This window comes from Dasypus novemcinctus, chromosome 3, assembly GCF_030445035.2.
Source record: "Dasypus novemcinctus isolate mDasNov1 chromosome 3, mDasNov1.1.hap2, whole genome shotgun sequence".
In the NCBI taxonomy this organism is placed as follows: Eukaryota; Metazoa; Chordata; class Mammalia; order Cingulata; family Dasypodidae; genus Dasypus; species Dasypus novemcinctus.
The window spans coordinates 146,855,915-146,874,638 of record NC_080675.1 but is presented as its reverse complement, the minus strand read 5'-3'; the positions used below and the strand labels follow the sequence as shown (position 1 = coordinate 146,874,638).

Below are 18,724 nucleotides of genomic sequence, written 5' to 3'. Positions count from 1 at the left end.
CTTTGCCTGCCAGATACGCCAAAAGAACATTCCCAGAGTTATAGTTTCAATAACATTTCTGCAAATCCCCAGAGTTCATCTACTCCCTTCCCCAGCCCTGCCTCTAGTTCCATGGACAGGCAAGTAATTTATAGAGGATTCAGAGCAAGACAAAGTTAATCTCTCTTGCTATAATAATTGTTCCTTCTGTATTCTCACGTACTATGTTTATACCTTTTCTTTAACACTTGCCAAACTGTTAGATTTGGTAATGTACAATTTGTCTTCTCTTCTAGACTATGAGGCTCCTAGACATTTTAATCCACTTTGGCTATGTTTATTGAGTTAAACTGAATTGGAAACCTAGAAGGTCAGAAAGTTTAACATTAGGTTGAAACTTATAAAGTTGACAAAATTCAGCTGTTTTTGCCTTCAGAAACTTTAGTTCCTATGGTTTACCTTATAATAAGGATATTACTCAATGAGAGCTTTATTTATGAGTTAGATTATGTTTTGACTAGAATACCCAATTTAGAAAAATGCACTTAATAAAGTATCATCTCACACATAGAAAAATTGTGAAGGGTGCTTCCAAATTAGCTTAAGGAATACTTAGTTACTGTATAATTAAAAAATTCTCAGTATATGTTATTTTCTCCATTGGTCAACAAAGATACCTGTAACCCATTCTTTTTCTATTTTATGTAGATTTAAAGTTTTAAAAGAACAAAGATTTAAAAAAACTAAAAGAGAGCTTGGGTTGGTGAATATCAAGGCATATGAAGCTTTGGAGATTCAGGGTACAGATCCTTCAGAATGGGAAGATTGTTCCTTTGACAACAGAGTGAAAGCCATAGAAGAATGTAAATCTGTGATAGAGAGTAATCGCATTAGCCTCGAAAGTTCAGTGGACTACTCCAAGGAGTCCTCAAGCAAGCAACAGGAGAGAGCTAGAAGCCAAAGTAGTATGGACTTGCAGGAAGATGTTGTTATAAGAGAGAGACCCAAGTCCTCAGAGGATCTCCACCAGAAAAAAGTAGGCCGGGCCAAAAGAGAAAGTCGGAGAATGAGAGAACTGGAGCAAGCTATATTTAGCTTAGAATTGTTAAAAGTCCGCTCTCTTGGTGGTGTGTCTCCTTCAGAGGAACGTAGATGGTCTACAGAACTGATGCCTGAGGGTATTCATTCTTTTCAGGGTACCCCTGATAGTGAAAGCTCTCAAGGAAGCTTGGAACTTCTGAGCTGTGAGGAAAGCCAAAAGAGCAAACAAGAGTCCATAATTTTAGGTCAAGGAGACTTGCAGTTTCCATCACCCAAATCAACTAGCAGTTCAAAATTTAACTCACAGGACAATGTCCTCAGTGCCTCAGGTGAGACAAACTATGTGTTTATTCAAAAAAGGGCACCCTCTGACTCAGAGCATTTGAGCAATGGGTCTATGAAGGAAAAGTTGGTCTGCTGTTCCAAATCTATTATCTGTAAACCACAGTTAAGAGACTCCTTTATTTCAAGTAGTCTACCTACCTTTTTTTATATTCCTCAGCAAGACCCATTGAAAACAAGTTCCCAGCCAGACACAAGAATACTGAGAAACAAACTATCAGAAAGTGAAGAAACACTGGGGACAGCTCTTACTTTGGATGTTAATAGGGAAGGAAGAAAGTATCTCTTTCCAAAAGAAGATCAAGTTGTTGCTTCTTTGGATACAGATTCTTCTAACACTATGCTTAAGAAGTTGGAAAAGCTAAACACTGATAAGGAAGAAAGACAAAAACAGTTGCAGCAGCAAAAGGAAAAAGAGCTGATGACACAGATTCGCCAGCAAACGGACATTTTAGAGAAGGAACGTAAAGCCTTCAAAACAATTGAAAAGCCAAGAGTTGGGGAGTCTTTCATAGTACCATCTTTCCTTCAATCAGAGCAAACGTTAGAGAGGCCATCTTCTCTTCTCATACAAAATGCCCCAAATAAGGGAGAACCCAGTGTACCAGTGTCCCCATCAATAGCTATAAAAGATGGAGCCCTTGCTCCAAAAGACAGTCCATCTGCTCACTTATCACTCAGTGACCAACCTTTTACCATGTTCTTTGAAAGAAAAGGTGGTCCATGCCAGTCTAGTACTATTAAGGAATTAGCCAAGACAGGGGAAATGGGCACCCAACTGAATGTAGCTTATAAACACTCTAATAATCGTGTTTCAAAAAGAGAACACCTTAGGCCAACTCAGCCTTATAGCCACAAATCTGATGACCCTTCCAGAGACAAAACTACTGGGGCCATTTTCTTCACACCAAAGGACAATATGAATATTCCCCCGTAAGTGAATTATTTATTTCCTTTTATATATTAGTAGAAAATGTCTTGGAGAGTTTTAAATTGCCTTAATCTGCCTTCTTTGTGTGAATGCTGCTCAAATTGACCATTCTCTTTGTGTACAAAAAAAACAAAATCCCCTAATTGTTGACTCCAAATTGTTGAAACTGGATTTAATTATATCCTAGGAATCTTTGACTAAGCGCGGAAATCAGAATTTTGAGTTCCTTCCCGTTAAGTGAGAAGACATTTGTGTAGTGTAGTATAATGCCTGTTAACTTGGTAGGCATTAATCAAATGTTGGTTGCCCTAAAGATGTGATATGGTATAGCAGTGCAAGCACATTAATGTCAGGCTTTTAAAATGTTAATGTGCTTTGTCACATCACATTGTTGTTGCATTGTCCTATTTATGGTCTTCATTAAGTTCTTTATACTTTTAAGCTTTCTTAACAAGTGGTAGTCATGAGAGAAACAATTTGAAGGGCTACATAAAAACAAATTTGATAACATTTACAATATTTGTATTAAGTATGTGCATAGTGACTTCTTTCAGTTCTTGTGAAAGAATATTAGTATTTAAATGAAAGATAGTCTGTATCTTAGAGCTAAAAAATTAAATTTCACATTAACAATGAAAATAACTTTTTCTCTTGATAACCTGAACCCTTAAACCTTTCAAATTTTACAATTGCTTACAGATTTTACAGAAATTGTTTGTAAATAGACTATCAATATTGTCTTTTTCCACGAAGGCTTTCTATGCAGAATTATGAATGTAGTTGGAATGTACAATAGCTTGATGTTCCATTTCTACCCATTAATCTAGATATTGCCTAGAAGTTCAGAGATGTGTAGTTTACAAGCCAATGAGAAAAGTAATAAAAGCACATTACTTTCTGTCATTCTGCAAAGTTAGTGATCTGTATATATTCTGAAAATGAATCTGTTGAACCCATTAATATTTTTTTGTAGAAGACTTAGTTGTAGATTCTAAAAAATATTAATCATCCTTGTAAGTAATCCTTTTATCATTTTTCCAAGACATATTATCTTACGTCTACTTAATCTAGTTTGCTTTACCTCATTAAAAGTATACGATTATTTATGTGAAAGTTTATTCATGAAATTCATACTTTATTTCTTCTCTTGTTCTGTAAGTAATCTTAGAAACCGTAGTGTTTTATAGAATTATAAATGTTAATTCTTGTAATCGACTTCCCATATGATAAAGGTTGGGTCACTGAGGCCCATAGACGTGAAATGACTTGTTCAAGGTCACATATTTAGAGAAACAGCAAATACGAGAACTTGGGTTTCATGTTTCAGAATCAGCATTGGGTTTCATGATTAGGAAGTAACTTTAGATTAGTGTTCTTTCTATACCACAGTGTTGATAAGTACACAGTTGATGATGGAGAAATCTATAAAGGCTGTGAGTTTAAATTGGTTGTGATGGTTAGGTATTATGAAAAATCCTATTAATTGTTGTTGAGGACAGATCAAAGGTCAATATACTGAAATATGGCAAGACAGAGTGTAATGGCCAGAGGGACTCCTTTCAGGCAAGCTAGGATTGCTAGGCTTGATCATAGACTGGTCAAAAAACGAGATCTCTGAGAAATCTTTATAGATAGGAAAGACTGCCATCTGTTTGGGGCAAAAAAACAAGAAAACCTCTTACTGACTGTAATCCTTTAGTTATAAAAATTAAATGTAAGATTTTGTATTATAAGTCAGCATTTATTTTAACTCAGCTGTAAGCTAGAAAGTAAGAATAGGTTATCAAGGAGTTTGTAGTCCTACTGAGAAGATATTAGCAATATGTTGTTAAATTTTAAGATTCATGGTACCAAGGATTAATGGGGCCATTTCATGGGGCCATGAAAGTACAGGTTCTATTCAGATTTTCATCAGATCCTGACATCCATATCTGCGTAGAATTTATTGATAAAGCAGTCAGATCATGTGGTTATTCAAGCACAATTACATTTTCACAAACTATATTATAACATTGTATGATTTAGGATATACTTATTTTGGCTTGATAAAAATTTCTTATCCTTGCCAGTGTTGGTTTTGTAGTATACAACCTCAAGTTTTAAAATGAAGACGATGGATGATAGCTACAGAGCAGGATTTCAGAAAGAGAGGCTTTTCTAACAAACAGGAACCATCTCACTGTAAAACAAAGTAGTGAGGTCCACATCATATCTGGCCACTTCTCAGGTATTTTATGATGGTTTGACTAAAATGCCCCTTGTAAGACTAGTTTTCTAAAGATTTAGGGATTTATTATATCTCATTTCTCATCATCAAATCTGTTTCATTCCTTGAGCTAATCCTGCTGCTACTGTTCTTAAAGATGTGTCACCATAGTGAAATATATCCAGTGAGTATCAGGGTAGGGCCTCAGGTAAATTCAGTCATACATGTAGATTCTTGATAATAGTATTAATGAGGTAAGCAGAAAGTTTTTGACGTAGTATTTTGGAAATTGAAGAAGATCTGGAAATATTTATGGAATTTGTTATAATTCTTTGACCTGGTTTGTTAGACTATGGCTGCTAATGTGGTATCTCTGCCAGCAATTGAAATGTAATCCTGTTGTTTTATCATAAGTGTCAAGAAGGAATCCTTAAACAGTGGAAATCCTCAGCTCCATAAACAAGATGAGCCAACTTGGAAACCTTTGAAATTAGCAGGGCTGGGCCAAGGAGAGGTAAATATTGGATCTTGTTTATCTGTTTTCTATTTGAAAAAGATGGATTTTGTTTTGGAAATTATTATTCTAATGATTAAGCATCTCATCTGGCCATTTACTCACAAGTAATGGAGTTTATAGAGAAAGAACACGTGAGCTAAGCCTGTTGTAATAGGGGAGGTGTACTCCAGGAAAGGAATGGTGCCTAAAAACCCAAACTATATTTACAAAAAAAGTTGCTAAATAAAAGAAGGCAAATATGCAAGTGACTTTGGTGACTAATTGTGGCAGTGAAGGTTGAATTCCATGGCTGTGGAGAGAACCTGTGTAGATTTAGCTTGCATTCATATACTTTGTCTAGGATAATATGTGGATTCTTTTTTGTTTACCATTGTCACTTCTGTTAGTGAAAAGGGCATGTGGGGCGGAGGGATGTTTCAAGAAATTCATGAACCCTCTGATGCATTTCACTGGCATCATCTCCATTAAAAAACAAAGACAAAAAAACATTGTTGTGTTATTTGTTTTATCATTTGGTCAAGCAGGTTGCCAGACCGGCCCATAAAAAGAAAGCTCGAATGGCGCGGACGCGCTCCGATTTCTTGACTAGAGGTACTTTTGCCGATGGGGAGGGGGATACAGAGGAAGATGATTACGATGACATTATTGAGCCCCTTCTCTCCCTTGACCAAGCTTCTCACTCTGAGCTCGGGCCTGTACCCAGCCTAGGTGCGGCCTCTCACAGTGACTCCGAAATGGTAATTTTACAAAAATATAAGAAAAATAGACAACAAGCAAATCTGGTGGGAATAACTTTGCTAATCTAAAGCTAACCTTCACAGCTTCTTCCCCATTTATTGGTTTGTACATGGGAAATCTTGGTGAACACAGCAACTAAAGCTAAACTTTAGTAGGACTCAGGTGAAGGGCACTTTTTAGCATTGTTTGTCAAATAATAAGGCAAAATTAGGGTTAATTTATCACTAATATAGAAATTTTACATTTTATATCTTAAAAGATCTAGAGCAGGAGTCAACAAACTTTTTCTTTACAGGACTGGATAGTAAACATTTTTGACTGTGTGGGTAATACAGTCTCTGTTGCACCTATTTAACTCTGCCACTACAGTGCAAAAACTGCCATAGGCAATAGGCATGGATGTGTTCAATAACACTTTATTTACAAAAATAGGCAGTGGATTGTATGTGGCCTGCTATATGATCCCTGGTTTAATGAATACATTATATGTTAAAAAACTAAATAGCATGTAACTAAAATAATGTTGAGGTGTTTTTTTTTGTCTTTAAACATAACCCCTCTCTGCCACTTTTCAGCAATAGAAAATAAACTTGAATTTTTAAAAATGTAATGAGCAGCAACAAAAATATATACTCCTAGACTTAGCCAGGTTACATGTAATGTGAATTTTCATAAATCATTATAATATTTGAATTATATTTGAATAAATCTATACTGTTTTGACTAAGACAAATAACTTTATCGTCACATAATCTCAACCAAAATTGGTTACATATGGCTAGACAAGTGTGAGTGTATGTATAGATATATTTGGCAAAGTGTTTGATTTTGAAAGTGTCCTAGAAAGCACGCAAATAAGGACACTGTAAATGTAGTACATACTAAAACATTGTCACTGATAAAGTAGAATGAAAAACATGTTTCAATTCATATCCTTAATAAATTTGGATCAGTAATGTTCTTTAGTGTCTCTTCATTATGGGAGGAAAATTTTAGGACCGTCTTTATTTGGCTCATTAAGTATTTTATCTTTGAACTGTTTTAAACTGTTTGAATTATGGCAGTTATTTCCCTTTTCTCTTAATTTCCAGAATACTTCCATTGACTTTATTTTTTGTTGGAGGTAGACCCAATTTTTAAATGGCAATATTGATGTTATAAAAAGGAAAAGAATAAATAACAACAAAAACAAAAAAGTACAACTAGTCCTCTGATTAGAAAAGTGAGCCCATAATCCTGAATGAAACTCTAGGGTTGTAAAAGTTGAAAACAATCTGAATATCCATCTATATAATTAGAACCAAAGACTTTTCTTTAGTGTAGGATAAAATAACTTTTTGAAAGTGCCTTGTATTTGAATTGTAGATAATGAAAAATTATATGACTAGTACTTAAAGATGAAAATAGGTGATGGAGCAAACTAATTTTTATTGGGCCAGGAATTAAACCTGGGACCTTGTATGTGGGAAGCTGGCACTCAACCACTGAGCTACACCGACTCCCCAGCAAACTAATTTTTATTTAATTATAGTTTTTCAGAGTAGATAGGTAGCATACTTAATTTATTCTCTGAAGTGGAAGGACTCAACATTTTATATGTAACTGCTGTTTTGTTCCTAAGAATTTCCTTTGTTACAAACCTTAATACTTTTGGCGGTAGAGTTCTTTCATACTGGAAGCTCTTACTGAGATGCACCAGGAAGATGGGACTCTCTGGAGCGTTCAGCCCATTCAAGTGTTTTAGCTGGTAGTCTCTCCCTATGATTCTGTTCACCTGCTTACCGGTCACTGCATGCCAGTAGTTGTAGAGCACCTTCCTGCACAATGTGTTAGTCACCTCTCCAGCTTACTCACCATCCTTCTGTTTCATCACTAGCTATTTTACTTTTTGGAACAGGTGGTGGTGTTTGTTTCTGGTGGACATTTGCATGAAGAAGCTTTGCTTTGTAGAATATGCTGATAGTTACTTAATTGGGGCTGGGGTGGGGAGGGTAGGAAAATATTTAAAGTGTGTTTCTCTATTTGTATATCTTGAAAATATGACATGTTCTACCATTATCTGATATTGCAAGGTTAAAGACTAGTGTTTTCTGAATGAAATCTACTGCAGTTTCAAAAGTTCAGATATCTTGGGATTTTAAATGGATTTGATTTTCTGGGCACATGGATTTTTTTAAAAACTGGATAATTTTTTTTACTGAACAAAATGATCCTATCACCCTGACATTTGCTAAGAATTATGTCATTAAATCTTGGAAGAAATGGCTTCCTGATCTTCCCAGTTATCAAGTGTATTAGTCAGCCAAAGGAATATTTGATGCAAAATTCCAGAAATTGTTTGACTTTTATAAAGGGTATTTATTTGGGGTAGAAGTTTAGTTACCAGGCCATAAAGTGTAAGTTACTTCCCTCACCAAAGTCTTTTGCCACGTGTTGGAGCGATGGCTGCTGATATCTGCCAAGGTTCAGGCTTCCTGAGTTCCTGTCTTCCCAGTGTTCTTTTCTCTCCAGGATCAGCTCCTCTGGTTTCTCCACAAGGTCAGCTGTAGACTATGAGGCCTTACTTCTCTCCACAATGTTGGCTGTAGACTATCAGGCAAACAGCTCTGTCTCTCCAGGGCTTCTGCCATGTCTAAGGAGCTGTCTCTATTCCTCTGTGTTCTTCTCCTGTGTGTTCACTTCCTGGGCTCCAGCTCAAGAACTACAACTATCTTTTCTGCCATGTTTTTCTCTGTAAGTCCCCACCCATCAATGGGGTGGGGGTGCAATGTCCTTCTGATGAGGCCCAATCAAAGCCTTGATCATTATTTAATCAAGTAAACCTCTGAATCCAATATAATCCAATATGCCCAGAGGAAAAGACCAATTTACAAACAATCCAATATTTCTTTTTGGACTTCATCAATAATTTCAAACTGTTACATCAAGTAACCCATTTAATGGGATAAAGACACTCTTAAAAATCAAATACCTGGGGGAAGGGGCATAGCTTAGTAGTACTTCTAATGTTTGAGGTCCTGGGTTCAATGCCCCATATCTCTTTTTTTAAAAAAATTCAAATACCTGAAGTGGATTTGAAAAGCATTAGCTCCTGAGTTTGTTAATTATTAACTAGTTGTTACTGGTGGGATTGGGGAGGGGATAAGGGCATTAGTTTCCCTCCATAGTGACTCACTGTTTTTTTAACTTGCTACTTTTAACTCTGCCATTGGAATAACTCCTTAGTCTCTGTAGGCCATTCTCAGTCCTCATACCCACTATGTTAGCATTTACCCAAGAAGAATAACATTTTCTGCTAAGTGGTATTTTAAGACTTTTATATAGATTTTTAGTTTCTGGGTTTCTAGGTCTTTTAAATGGTATTCTCTCATATTTCTGGAGGCTAGGAATCTGAGATCAAAGTTTTGGCAGGGCCATCCTTTCTCTGATGGCTCTAGGGAAGAATATTTCTTAACCCCTTCCTAACTTTTGGTTGTGGCTCACAATTCTTGGTATTCCATGATTCCATGGTTTGTAGCTGCATCGCTCTAGTCTCTTCTCTGTGCATCTGTGTCTCTGTATCTCTTTTCTTCTTCTTATAAAGGATACCGGTCATATTGGATTCAGGGCCTACTGTAATCCAGTATGACCTCATCTTAACTAATTACATTTGCAACAGTCTTATTTCCAGATAAGGTGTCATTCTGAGGTACTGGCTTTAGAACTTCAGCATATCTTTGGCGGGGAGGGAACGACATAATTCATCCCTTAACAGTATGAGTCCCAGATTGCTTTCCAGAATTCTGGTTGGCTTTACTTCCAATATGGTAAAACTGAATTCTTGTTTTTCCAGCTTTTGAGTTGGGAATTTTATTTATTTTCCTTATTATTATTGATATCAGGGGTTTTTATATTTTTCTTTAATTAAGTGCCATCCCACTTGAAAAAATTTATTTTTAAAGATTAATATTTTCCTTCCATTTGTGTAGTAGTTTATTATTTTCATTTTCTCTTTTCATTGTCTCTTCTTATTCTTTGTCCAGTCGTTGAAAGTTGAAAGTCTTATTTTATCATAACTTTAAATGAGGTATTTATTAAATATTTCTTTACTTTTTTGCCAAAATAGTATTTTGCATTTATTGAGCTGTTCATATGATTTTTCTCCTTTATTCTATATATATGTTTACTTAAATTGATTTTTAGACAAATTTATTTTTCATATCAATATATTTTTAAAGATTTATATACATATGAAGAAAACAGGAAACAATGAAAATTACACAAATTAAAACATTCCATTATGATTGAATTAATCAGGATAAGATAGGCCATGCTGCAGGATAAAGTATACAACACAATATTAATAACTTACAAAAACAAAAGTTTAAATCATTGATGTGGGTTAGTGGTAATTCTTCTCTATCCAGTGATTCAAGGTATTCTCCACTTCAATATGTTTCTAGTACATTTTTTACTCTTTCTGTTCTTCCTTCCTGGTGTCCCAATATTCATTCTTTTATCATAACCTTTTTGTTTAGAGAACTTCCTTTAGTCATTCTTTTAGGGTAGGTCTGCTGGTGACAAATGCTATTAGTTTGCTTTCATCTAAGAAAGAGTGTCTTAATTTCTCCTTCTTTCCAGAAAGATACGTTTTGCTGGATATAGAATGTTGGGTTGATAGTTTTTTTATCTCAGCACTTGAAAAATGTAGTGCTACTTCTTTCTTGCCTCTTTGGTTTCTGAGGAGTAATCCATAGTCATTCAACTTGTTTTTCCCCTATAGATATTGTGTTTCTCTTTTGCTGCTTTCAAGATTTTTTTTCTTGTTTTTTAGTTTTCAGAAGTCTGACTGTGATGTGTCTGGTATAGATTTCTTTGAGTTTATTCTGTTTGGAAGTCACTCAGCTTCTTAGTCTATAGACTTTTGCCTATTGCCAAATTTAGGAAATTTTCAATCATTATTTCTTTGAATACTTTCTCCTTTCCTTCCAGTGCTTGAATGACATGAATGTTAGATATTTTGTTATAGCTATACATGTCCCTGAGATTTTGTTCATTTTTTTTTTCAAAATCAGATTTTCCTATTGTTTGAACTTGGGGTTTTCTGTTTAGTCCTATCTTCTATCTTCATATTTATGGATTTTTTCCTCTGCACCCCCTCCATTTTGCTGCTGAGCTGATTCGTTGTTTTTTACTTTTGTTTTTATGTTTTTATGTTTTAAAATTTCCATTTGGTTTTTCTTTATATCTTCTGTTTCTTTGCTTACTTTCTATTTTTACATTTGTTTCAAGTGTACTCAAAATGGCTCATTGAAGCATTTTTATAATGACTGCTTTAAAATTCTTGTCAGGTAATTGTAGCATCTGTGTCATTTCAGTGTTGTCATCTGTTGATTATTTCATCTCATTCAAGTTGAGATTTTCCTTGTTCTTGGTATGAGTGATTTTCAGTTGAAACCTGGACATTTGGATATTATAAGACATTGGGTTTTATTTAAGTCTTCTGTTTTAACAAACTCTAACGCTGTCCTGTCAGAGGAAGGGAAAGAGCCACTTGGTTATTGTCTGGTAGAGGTAAAAGTCCAGGTTCCCCACTTAGCCTCTGTTAATACCCATGTTGGGGGAGCAGGGGCTTTGATTACAGCTGGGTGTGGGAAGGGGTATCTCCACTGGCCTCTCCTGATACCACCTTTATTGGGAGGCACAGGGTTGCTTGTCACTGCTCCCCACGTGGCCTCCACAAACACTGTAGGGGTGGAGGGTGATGTGGCCTCATTATCACCGGGCATCCATTGTATGGATGTACCACAGTTGTTTATCCTTTCACCTATGGAAGGGCATATGGGCTCTCTCCAATTTTTGGCAGTTGTGAATAAAGCTGCTGTAAACATTCACATAGAAGCTTCTGTGTGGACATTAGCTTTCAACTGTGTAAATACCTGTCAGCACAATTGTGGAATCATATGGTAAGCCTATGTTTAGCTCTAAGAAACTGCCAAATTATCTTCCAAAGTGGCTGTACCATTTCGTATCCCCACCAATAATGAACGAGCGTTTTGTTGTTCTACATCCTATCCTTTTATTTTTAACCTTTGTCAATCCCTTTCCTTTAGATGTATGTTTTCTATACATAGTTGAGTCCTGCTTTGGGAGTCAAATTGAAAATCTTTTTCCTTTAATATGTGAGTTAAATCTGTTAAGATTTCTTGACATAACTGATAGGCTTTACCTCAACTCTTTCTTATTATTTTATGTAATTATTTTGTTATGTTAAATTTGCTGTATTTCTTTTTTATGTGTTTCTTAGCTCTATTATTTTTTAGTTTCTTATCTTTCTTAAGTAAGGGTAGTATTCTTTTTCTATTGGTCGCTTACTTTTGTATACAATTTTCAAAAATGTCTTTGGTCCATTTTTATTTTAGTAACTATTCCCTGATTATTCAGTTTTTAATGAACAATATTCTTTAATCCCCACCAATTGCCAACACAACTATCAGTGAAAATTCTACTCTGTTCTTTTTTTTCTCACTCCCTTCTACTCCTGTTTTTAGGGCTTTTATTTTGACTTTGTCAGAACATATACTTTTATTTATTATTCTTCACTTTTCATCCCTCTTTTGTTTTTGCCTTAGATCTACAATTAAATATATTAAGTGATTACATCAGATATTTTACTGAGGTTTTCCAGGTTATCTCTTCATTGGATGATGCTCTTCCTCTAGTAGACTACTTATAAATGGCTCTTACGCATAGAATTCTCTGAGTTCTTCTATATTTAAAATTGTTTGTCTATTGCCTTGATACTTGAAAGGGTATTTTGGCTACATATAATATCCTTCTTTCATACTTTATTTCCTTGAATTTGTTTTTTTGAAAATGCTCTTTTATTGTTTTCTTGCTTTATATGTTGTTTTTGGTAAGCCTGTTGCACTCTAATTCTTTTGCCCTTTTAAGTTATTTAACCTTTTGCTTGGAGACCTTGAGGATTTTTTCTTTAAAGGCTAGGATATGTCTTCAAGTTGATCATTCCAGATTAATTATCCCAAATACCTATTGAGCTCTTTCTCAATTTGTAAATTCTGGACTTGTCTTATTTTTGGAAAGTTTTCATAGATAATAGTTTGAGACATTATTTGTGTTCTGTTGTTTTCCTTTTTTTTTTATTTTTATGAACTCCAATTATAAATATGTTGTTTCTTCTTTGCCCAACTTCCACTTTAAGCACCTTGTCTCTGACCGTTTTTACTTCTTCAATCACTTTTAAACTCTTTGCTATTTTCCTGCCTTTTGTTCAATGCTCTTTAAATTTCCATTTGAGCATTTTTTCCCTTGGGCATCATGAAATGTAGTCTTCATTTCAAAGATAATTTTAGCAGTTTCTTATATTTCTTTTCTGAGATCTGTCAAACTCTCTTTGTATTCTTCCTGCATATTGCCCATTTCTCTTTTTTGAATTTCTGTTTAAGGATTTTTTTTACTTAATTTAATTTTTTTTACCTTTTTTTTTACTTAATTTAATTCATTTTTGAGCATTCTCTTAGAGTTTTCTTCTGTTTCATCTTTGTTTTGTTTGGGGAAGGAGTAGAAAGTTTGAGTTTTTTAAAAAAATTCATTTTATTCTCATTTGCTCAGTTTTCTTATTATAGATTTATAGATTTTGTATGTTTTCATTTATTCATTTTGGGCATTTGGAGTGGTTTACAAGATTATAATTGAAAGATCTTCCTCTTCTGTAGTGTGTAGCAAAGTATGACCCCTTTAATGGACATTTTTTTTCTTTATTTTTAATGGCAGAGGCAATGGTTGTTATGTCCTCCAATAGTTTTGCTTCTGTTTGTTTAGCTGGATTCTAAATTTTCCCTCTTGTTCTTTTCTTTTTCACTACCCAAACTCCATTGGGCACCCCTTCCTTTTTACCTTCTTTTCCTCATAAGCATTGCCTATAAAAATATGTCACTTTTAGTCATGTGCATTTTTAAGTCCTTTCTCTAAGATTAGTTCTCTAATCTACTAGAACTCTTTCAGTATTTTCACACCTAGGGTAGACTTTCTCTTTCTGTCAGGATATTTGGCTCAATCTACATTCCTTCTGTTGTCCTCTGTGTAATTTTTCATGGACCACTCTTATTCTCTAAAGAGGTTAAAGTGGGATCTTAAGAGAGAACTTGCCAGGATTACGTCTTTATTTTTCTGCCTACAGGTCTATGAATTTTGTGGGTGGTCTTTTTCTATTTATGTTGAAAGTGTAGGTTTTATGTAGTTTTAGTTTTCTTCTGTTTCTGTACTGTTTTTGGAGAATGTCATGATATTTGTATTTAGACAGTTCCAATTATCTTCATCTTCTCAGAAGTCATTTTTAAGACTCAATCTAATTTTATCCTCTTTTTTTGGTTTGTTTGTTTCCTCTTGCAATTTATTTGTTGAGGAAATAGGATCATTTTTTATGTAGAATTACCCCCATTTCTGGATTTTTTCAACTGCGTCCCTGTTTTATTTATTTATTTTTTAAAGATTTATTTTTATTTATTTCTCTCCCCTTCCCCCTGCCCCCCAGTTATCTGTTCTCTATGTCCATTTGCTGCATGTTCTTTTTGTCTGCTTCTGTTGTTGTCAGCTGCACGGGAATCTGTGTTTCTTTTTGTTGTTGTTGTTGTTGTGTCATCTTGCTGCGTCAGCTCTCCGTGTGTGCGGCGCCATTCCTGGGCAGGCTGCACTTTCTTTCCCACTGGGCGGCTGTCATTACAGAGTGCACTCCTTGTGGGTAGGGCTCCCCTATGCGGGGGGGGGAGGGGCACCCCTGTGTGGCACAGCATTCCTTGCACACATCAGCACTGCGTGTAGGCCAGCTCCTCAAGTGTCAAGGAGGCATGGGGTTTGAACCTTGGGCCTCCCAAGTGGTAGACGGACGCCCTATCCACTGGGCCAAGTCTGCTTCCCCCTGTTTTATTTAGAATGTTCATTTATCCTTTGTATTTCCCATTAACTGATAGATAGTTCTAGAGACTTGGTTGTATTTGGGCTAAATTTATTTCAGAAAATACTTTTTTGGTGGTGGTGAGTATATCCTATTATATCATATCAGAGTCCATATCTCTCTCTTTATGATGTTGGTTATAGGATCAGGTGTTTTTGGCTTGATCCTGGATTTTTTAGTAGTATTTTTATAATTGAGGCATACGGGGCATTCAGTTAAATGCACAGGTTTTCAGAGTGTTTCATCAGTTTTGAGATATGCATTTTAACACATAACCAAGACATCTGTCAAGATTTCTTTCACCCCATAAATTACTCTCATGTTTCTACTCTGTCTTTTTTCTCCTCACCCTCAGAAACAACTGCTGATCTAATTGCCTATTTAGAATTTCATATAAATTTAATCATGTAGTATGTTCTCTGTGGCAGGCAGAATTCTAGGTCTCTCTCCTCTCCCACCAGAAGATTTCTAGCCCATGTGAAAATACATATCCTCTAAGTTATTCAATCAAACACTAAACTAAATTCATTGAAGAGAATTTGCAGATGTGATTTAGGTCCCAGCTCAGTTGTTTACCATAGGGAGATTATCCAAGTGGGCCGAACCTAATTATAGGAGCCCTTAAAAGCATTTCTCAGTGTGATTATAGAAGAGGAAAATAAAGCTTCCTACAATGGGAAGGGTTCAAACACATACTGTTGCTGGCTTGAAGATATCTTTATATTTATTATTCTTTTCTTCTGCAATGTTTAATCTGCCATTAATCCCATCCCATGTACCTTTCATTTTTCAGACATTAAATTTTCATCTTTAAAAGTTTGATTTGGGTCTTTTTTATGTCTTCAAATTTTCTAGTTAATTTTTTTTAATATATGGAATAGAGTTATAATTACTACTTTAGTGTCCTTTCCTACTAATTCAATAACTTTGTGTTAGTTTTGAGTCAGTATAGATGTATAGATTTTTCTCCTTAAGAGTCATGTATTTCTGCTTCTTTGCATGCCTCTTATCTTTTTATTGGATACCTGACATTCAAAGTTTATCTTGTTGAGTACTGGATATTTTTGTATTCCAGTTCTTGAAACTATTATATTTCAGTAATATTCCATAACTTTATTCTAGAAGCAAGTTGATCCTTTATCAAGTCTTCCTTTTAAGATTTAAGCTTGAATAGAGCAGTTTGCAGTCAAGGGTAAATTATCCTTGAGTATTAGGACAAAAGCCTACTGTGTACTTCTCTCAGGAATCATAAGGTTATGTAGTAAGACTTCTGGGCACAGACACTATTCCTGGCACTTTGATTATAGTGTTCTCACACAGAACTGTTGATTAGTACTTAGGTAGTACTCAGTGGGGACCCTCGGTAGATTTCCAGAGTTCATTCTTTATGTATCTCTCTCCTTTCCAGTGTGCTTTCCTTTGGTCTATAGCCACCTTGGTCTCCCTGGACTTTCAGCTTCTTGTATTTAACTCAGGAAGTCTACTGAGCTTCACCTGGGTTTCTTTTTTGTATTATGGCTTAGAAACTCTCAAATCCCTAAGCTGGCAGCAGATATAAAGCTCACTTCCTTTGTTTCCATCTCAGATACCACTTCCTATCATCTTGAAAACAGGAAAATTCTTTCCTCTGAGTGGGACTGTCTGTAGAGGAGCACTTTGTAAACAAATAGAACAAGAATTGTCAATTGAAATGCAGGTCCTAGTTTGATAACCCCATATGTTATTTACTGTTTAGACTACTAGTAGATAAATCCTTTTATTTATTTGTTCCTTTGGTTTTTCTTATCCATCTGCATTCTCTTTTTAAATCAGCTAATGATTTCTTGGTTGGGTATAATAAGAATCTGCAATAGCAATTTAAGCAAAAAAAATTAGAATAATTATCACCTTTTAGAGATGGTTTTGATTTTTTTTCTTAGCTTTTCACTTGAGAGTCTTCATTAAATTTACAGAAAATATGAGCTGGGTAAGTTCTAGTAAGCATTTTTATTGACTTGATCTCTCCTTATTTCAGGTTATTCTAGGAGGTTAATAGAGTTTCCCGGAAATTGTTATTTCAGTGAATCTCTGAATAATATGAATATATTTTTATATATTTTTAACAGCTATAAATCTCAAGTAATTCTTGAACCTGAGTTTTAACTACAGTATTATCAAATAGATACTTGGTTTTAAAGTCTTTCATATATGTAATTGCTACAGACATCACAGAGATTTTCTTCAATTGATGAACAAGCAAAGCTTCATAAGACTATGTCTCAAGGAGAGATTACAAAGTTGGTAGTGGAACAGAAGACTTCAGATTTGGATATAAGGTATAAAATGTACACTGGCAAGTAATAAGGGTAATATATTTTTGTTCCCTGATTGACTGTACTTGAATACTGAGTCTGTTTAAACATAATTGATAGAAAAGCTGCTGTTGAAATTAAATATATTTACCTATTTATTAAAAAGTATTAATTAATGTGTGGTAAACACATAGTATTAATAGTTCTGATATACATAATAAACTTTATCTTCCTCTGTATTTACCAATGTGATTTGAAGGAAGTCTCTAAGCAATTATGGTCCTTGCAGTACTTTGTTGTAAAAGAAGAGATTAGGCCAGATGAGATTTAATATATTTCTAGCTTTGAACTTGGATTTTATTCTGAGTTAGATGTTTTTCACAAGTGAAACTGGAAAAGACTTTTAGGAAGTGATTCTGTTCTTTTTAAGAAAGCTTGTAGAATTTTTATTTGTCATATAAATGTCTTTGTCCCTTACAATGTATTATATAAGGCTTTTAGGCCCTCACTGAACACTTTAAGGTCACATCAAAATCAGCAGACCCTAGAGGCATAATCAAAGATAACCCAAATCTAGAGCAGATGGTTTTAGAAATACATATTGAAAAACAAGATATAACAATAGAAAGAACATACAGCTGAAGGTAGCCGATTGACCATACACATTTAATTTCCACATCCTCCCTCAAAATTCCTAAAATAACAAAACCTGCAAAGGTCAAAGAAAACAAGAGGGAAACGGACTTTGGCCCAGTGGTTAGGGCGTCCGTCTACCACATGGGAGGTCCGCGGTTCAAACCCCGGGCCTCCTTGACCCGTGTGGAGCTGGCCATGCGCAGTGCTGATGCGCGCAAGGAGTGCCGTGCCACGCAAGGGTGTCCCCCGCGTGGGGGAGCCCCACGCGCAAGGAGTGCGCCCGTGAGGAAAGCCGCCCAGCGTGAAAAGAAAGTGCAGCCTGCCCAGGAATGGCGCCGCCCACACTTCCCGTGCAGCTGACGACAACAGAAGCGGACAAAGAAACAAGACGCAGCAAGTGGACACCAAGAACAGACAACCAGGGGAGAGGGGAAATTAAATAAATAAATAAATCTTTAAAAAAAAAAAAAAGAAAACAAGAGAAGGGAAAATAGCAATAAAATCGTGGAACCCATAAAGTAAACAAACAAATTATAAGTTTTATTAAATAGGAGAAAGCCAAATCCTAAACTGCTTAGAGAAACCAAGCTGAGAAAGAAACATCTGGCTGACTCTGACTCTTCTGATCCCAGCAGAAAAGAAGAGATTTATTTTCTGGGGAGGTTAAAATGCAAGATTTCTGAACTTTAAGCTTATTAAATACAATTGAGAACTGGGTACATGTTTAAAGCAGGTTTAATGAATATTCACATATTGAATATTAAGATCTTCCTTCATTCAGCTCCCAGATATCCCATACCTTCTAAGCAGATGGTTCGAAGAGACTTCTTTGGGACTTTTGTTCATTCCTCAAGGAAACACTTAAAAATAATAATATCAGGGGCTTTCCATACATAATGGATCCATCAGATAACCCTACAGGAAAGACCAGTTTAGAAACCTTACTAAAGCTTCCACTAAGTTTTTTGGTTTTGTTTTATTTTTTAATTTTCTTTTAACCATAGTAAGATAACAGTGCACACCACATTTTGGAGAAGACACAGGAAAGAAACCCAAATTAGCAGATAAAATGCAACTTGAAGATAATACA

General features: G+C 35.2%; 1 protein-coding gene across 3 annotated transcripts in view; it reads left to right on the top strand.

Annotated features, from left to right (window-relative positions):
- MYO9A (myosin IXA) overlaps positions 1-18,724 on the top strand; it is a 391,855-nt gene that overhangs the window by 270,982 nt on the left and 102,149 nt on the right. The window contains exons 25-29 of one of the 3 annotated variants that reach the window (XM_071214269.1): positions 688-2,295; positions 4,914-5,013; positions 5,541-5,607; positions 5,689-5,753; positions 16,910-17,022. In XM_071214269.1, the coding sequence (XP_071070370.1) occupies positions 688-2,295; positions 4,914-5,013; positions 5,541-5,607; positions 5,689-5,753; positions 16,910-17,022 (1,953 nt within the window). Of the gene's footprint in view, positions 1-687; positions 2,296-4,913; positions 5,014-5,537; positions 5,754-16,909; positions 17,023-18,724 lie in introns of all 3 variants that reach the window. The other 2 variants (XM_058294435.2, XM_058294436.2) reach the window with 2 other exon arrangements.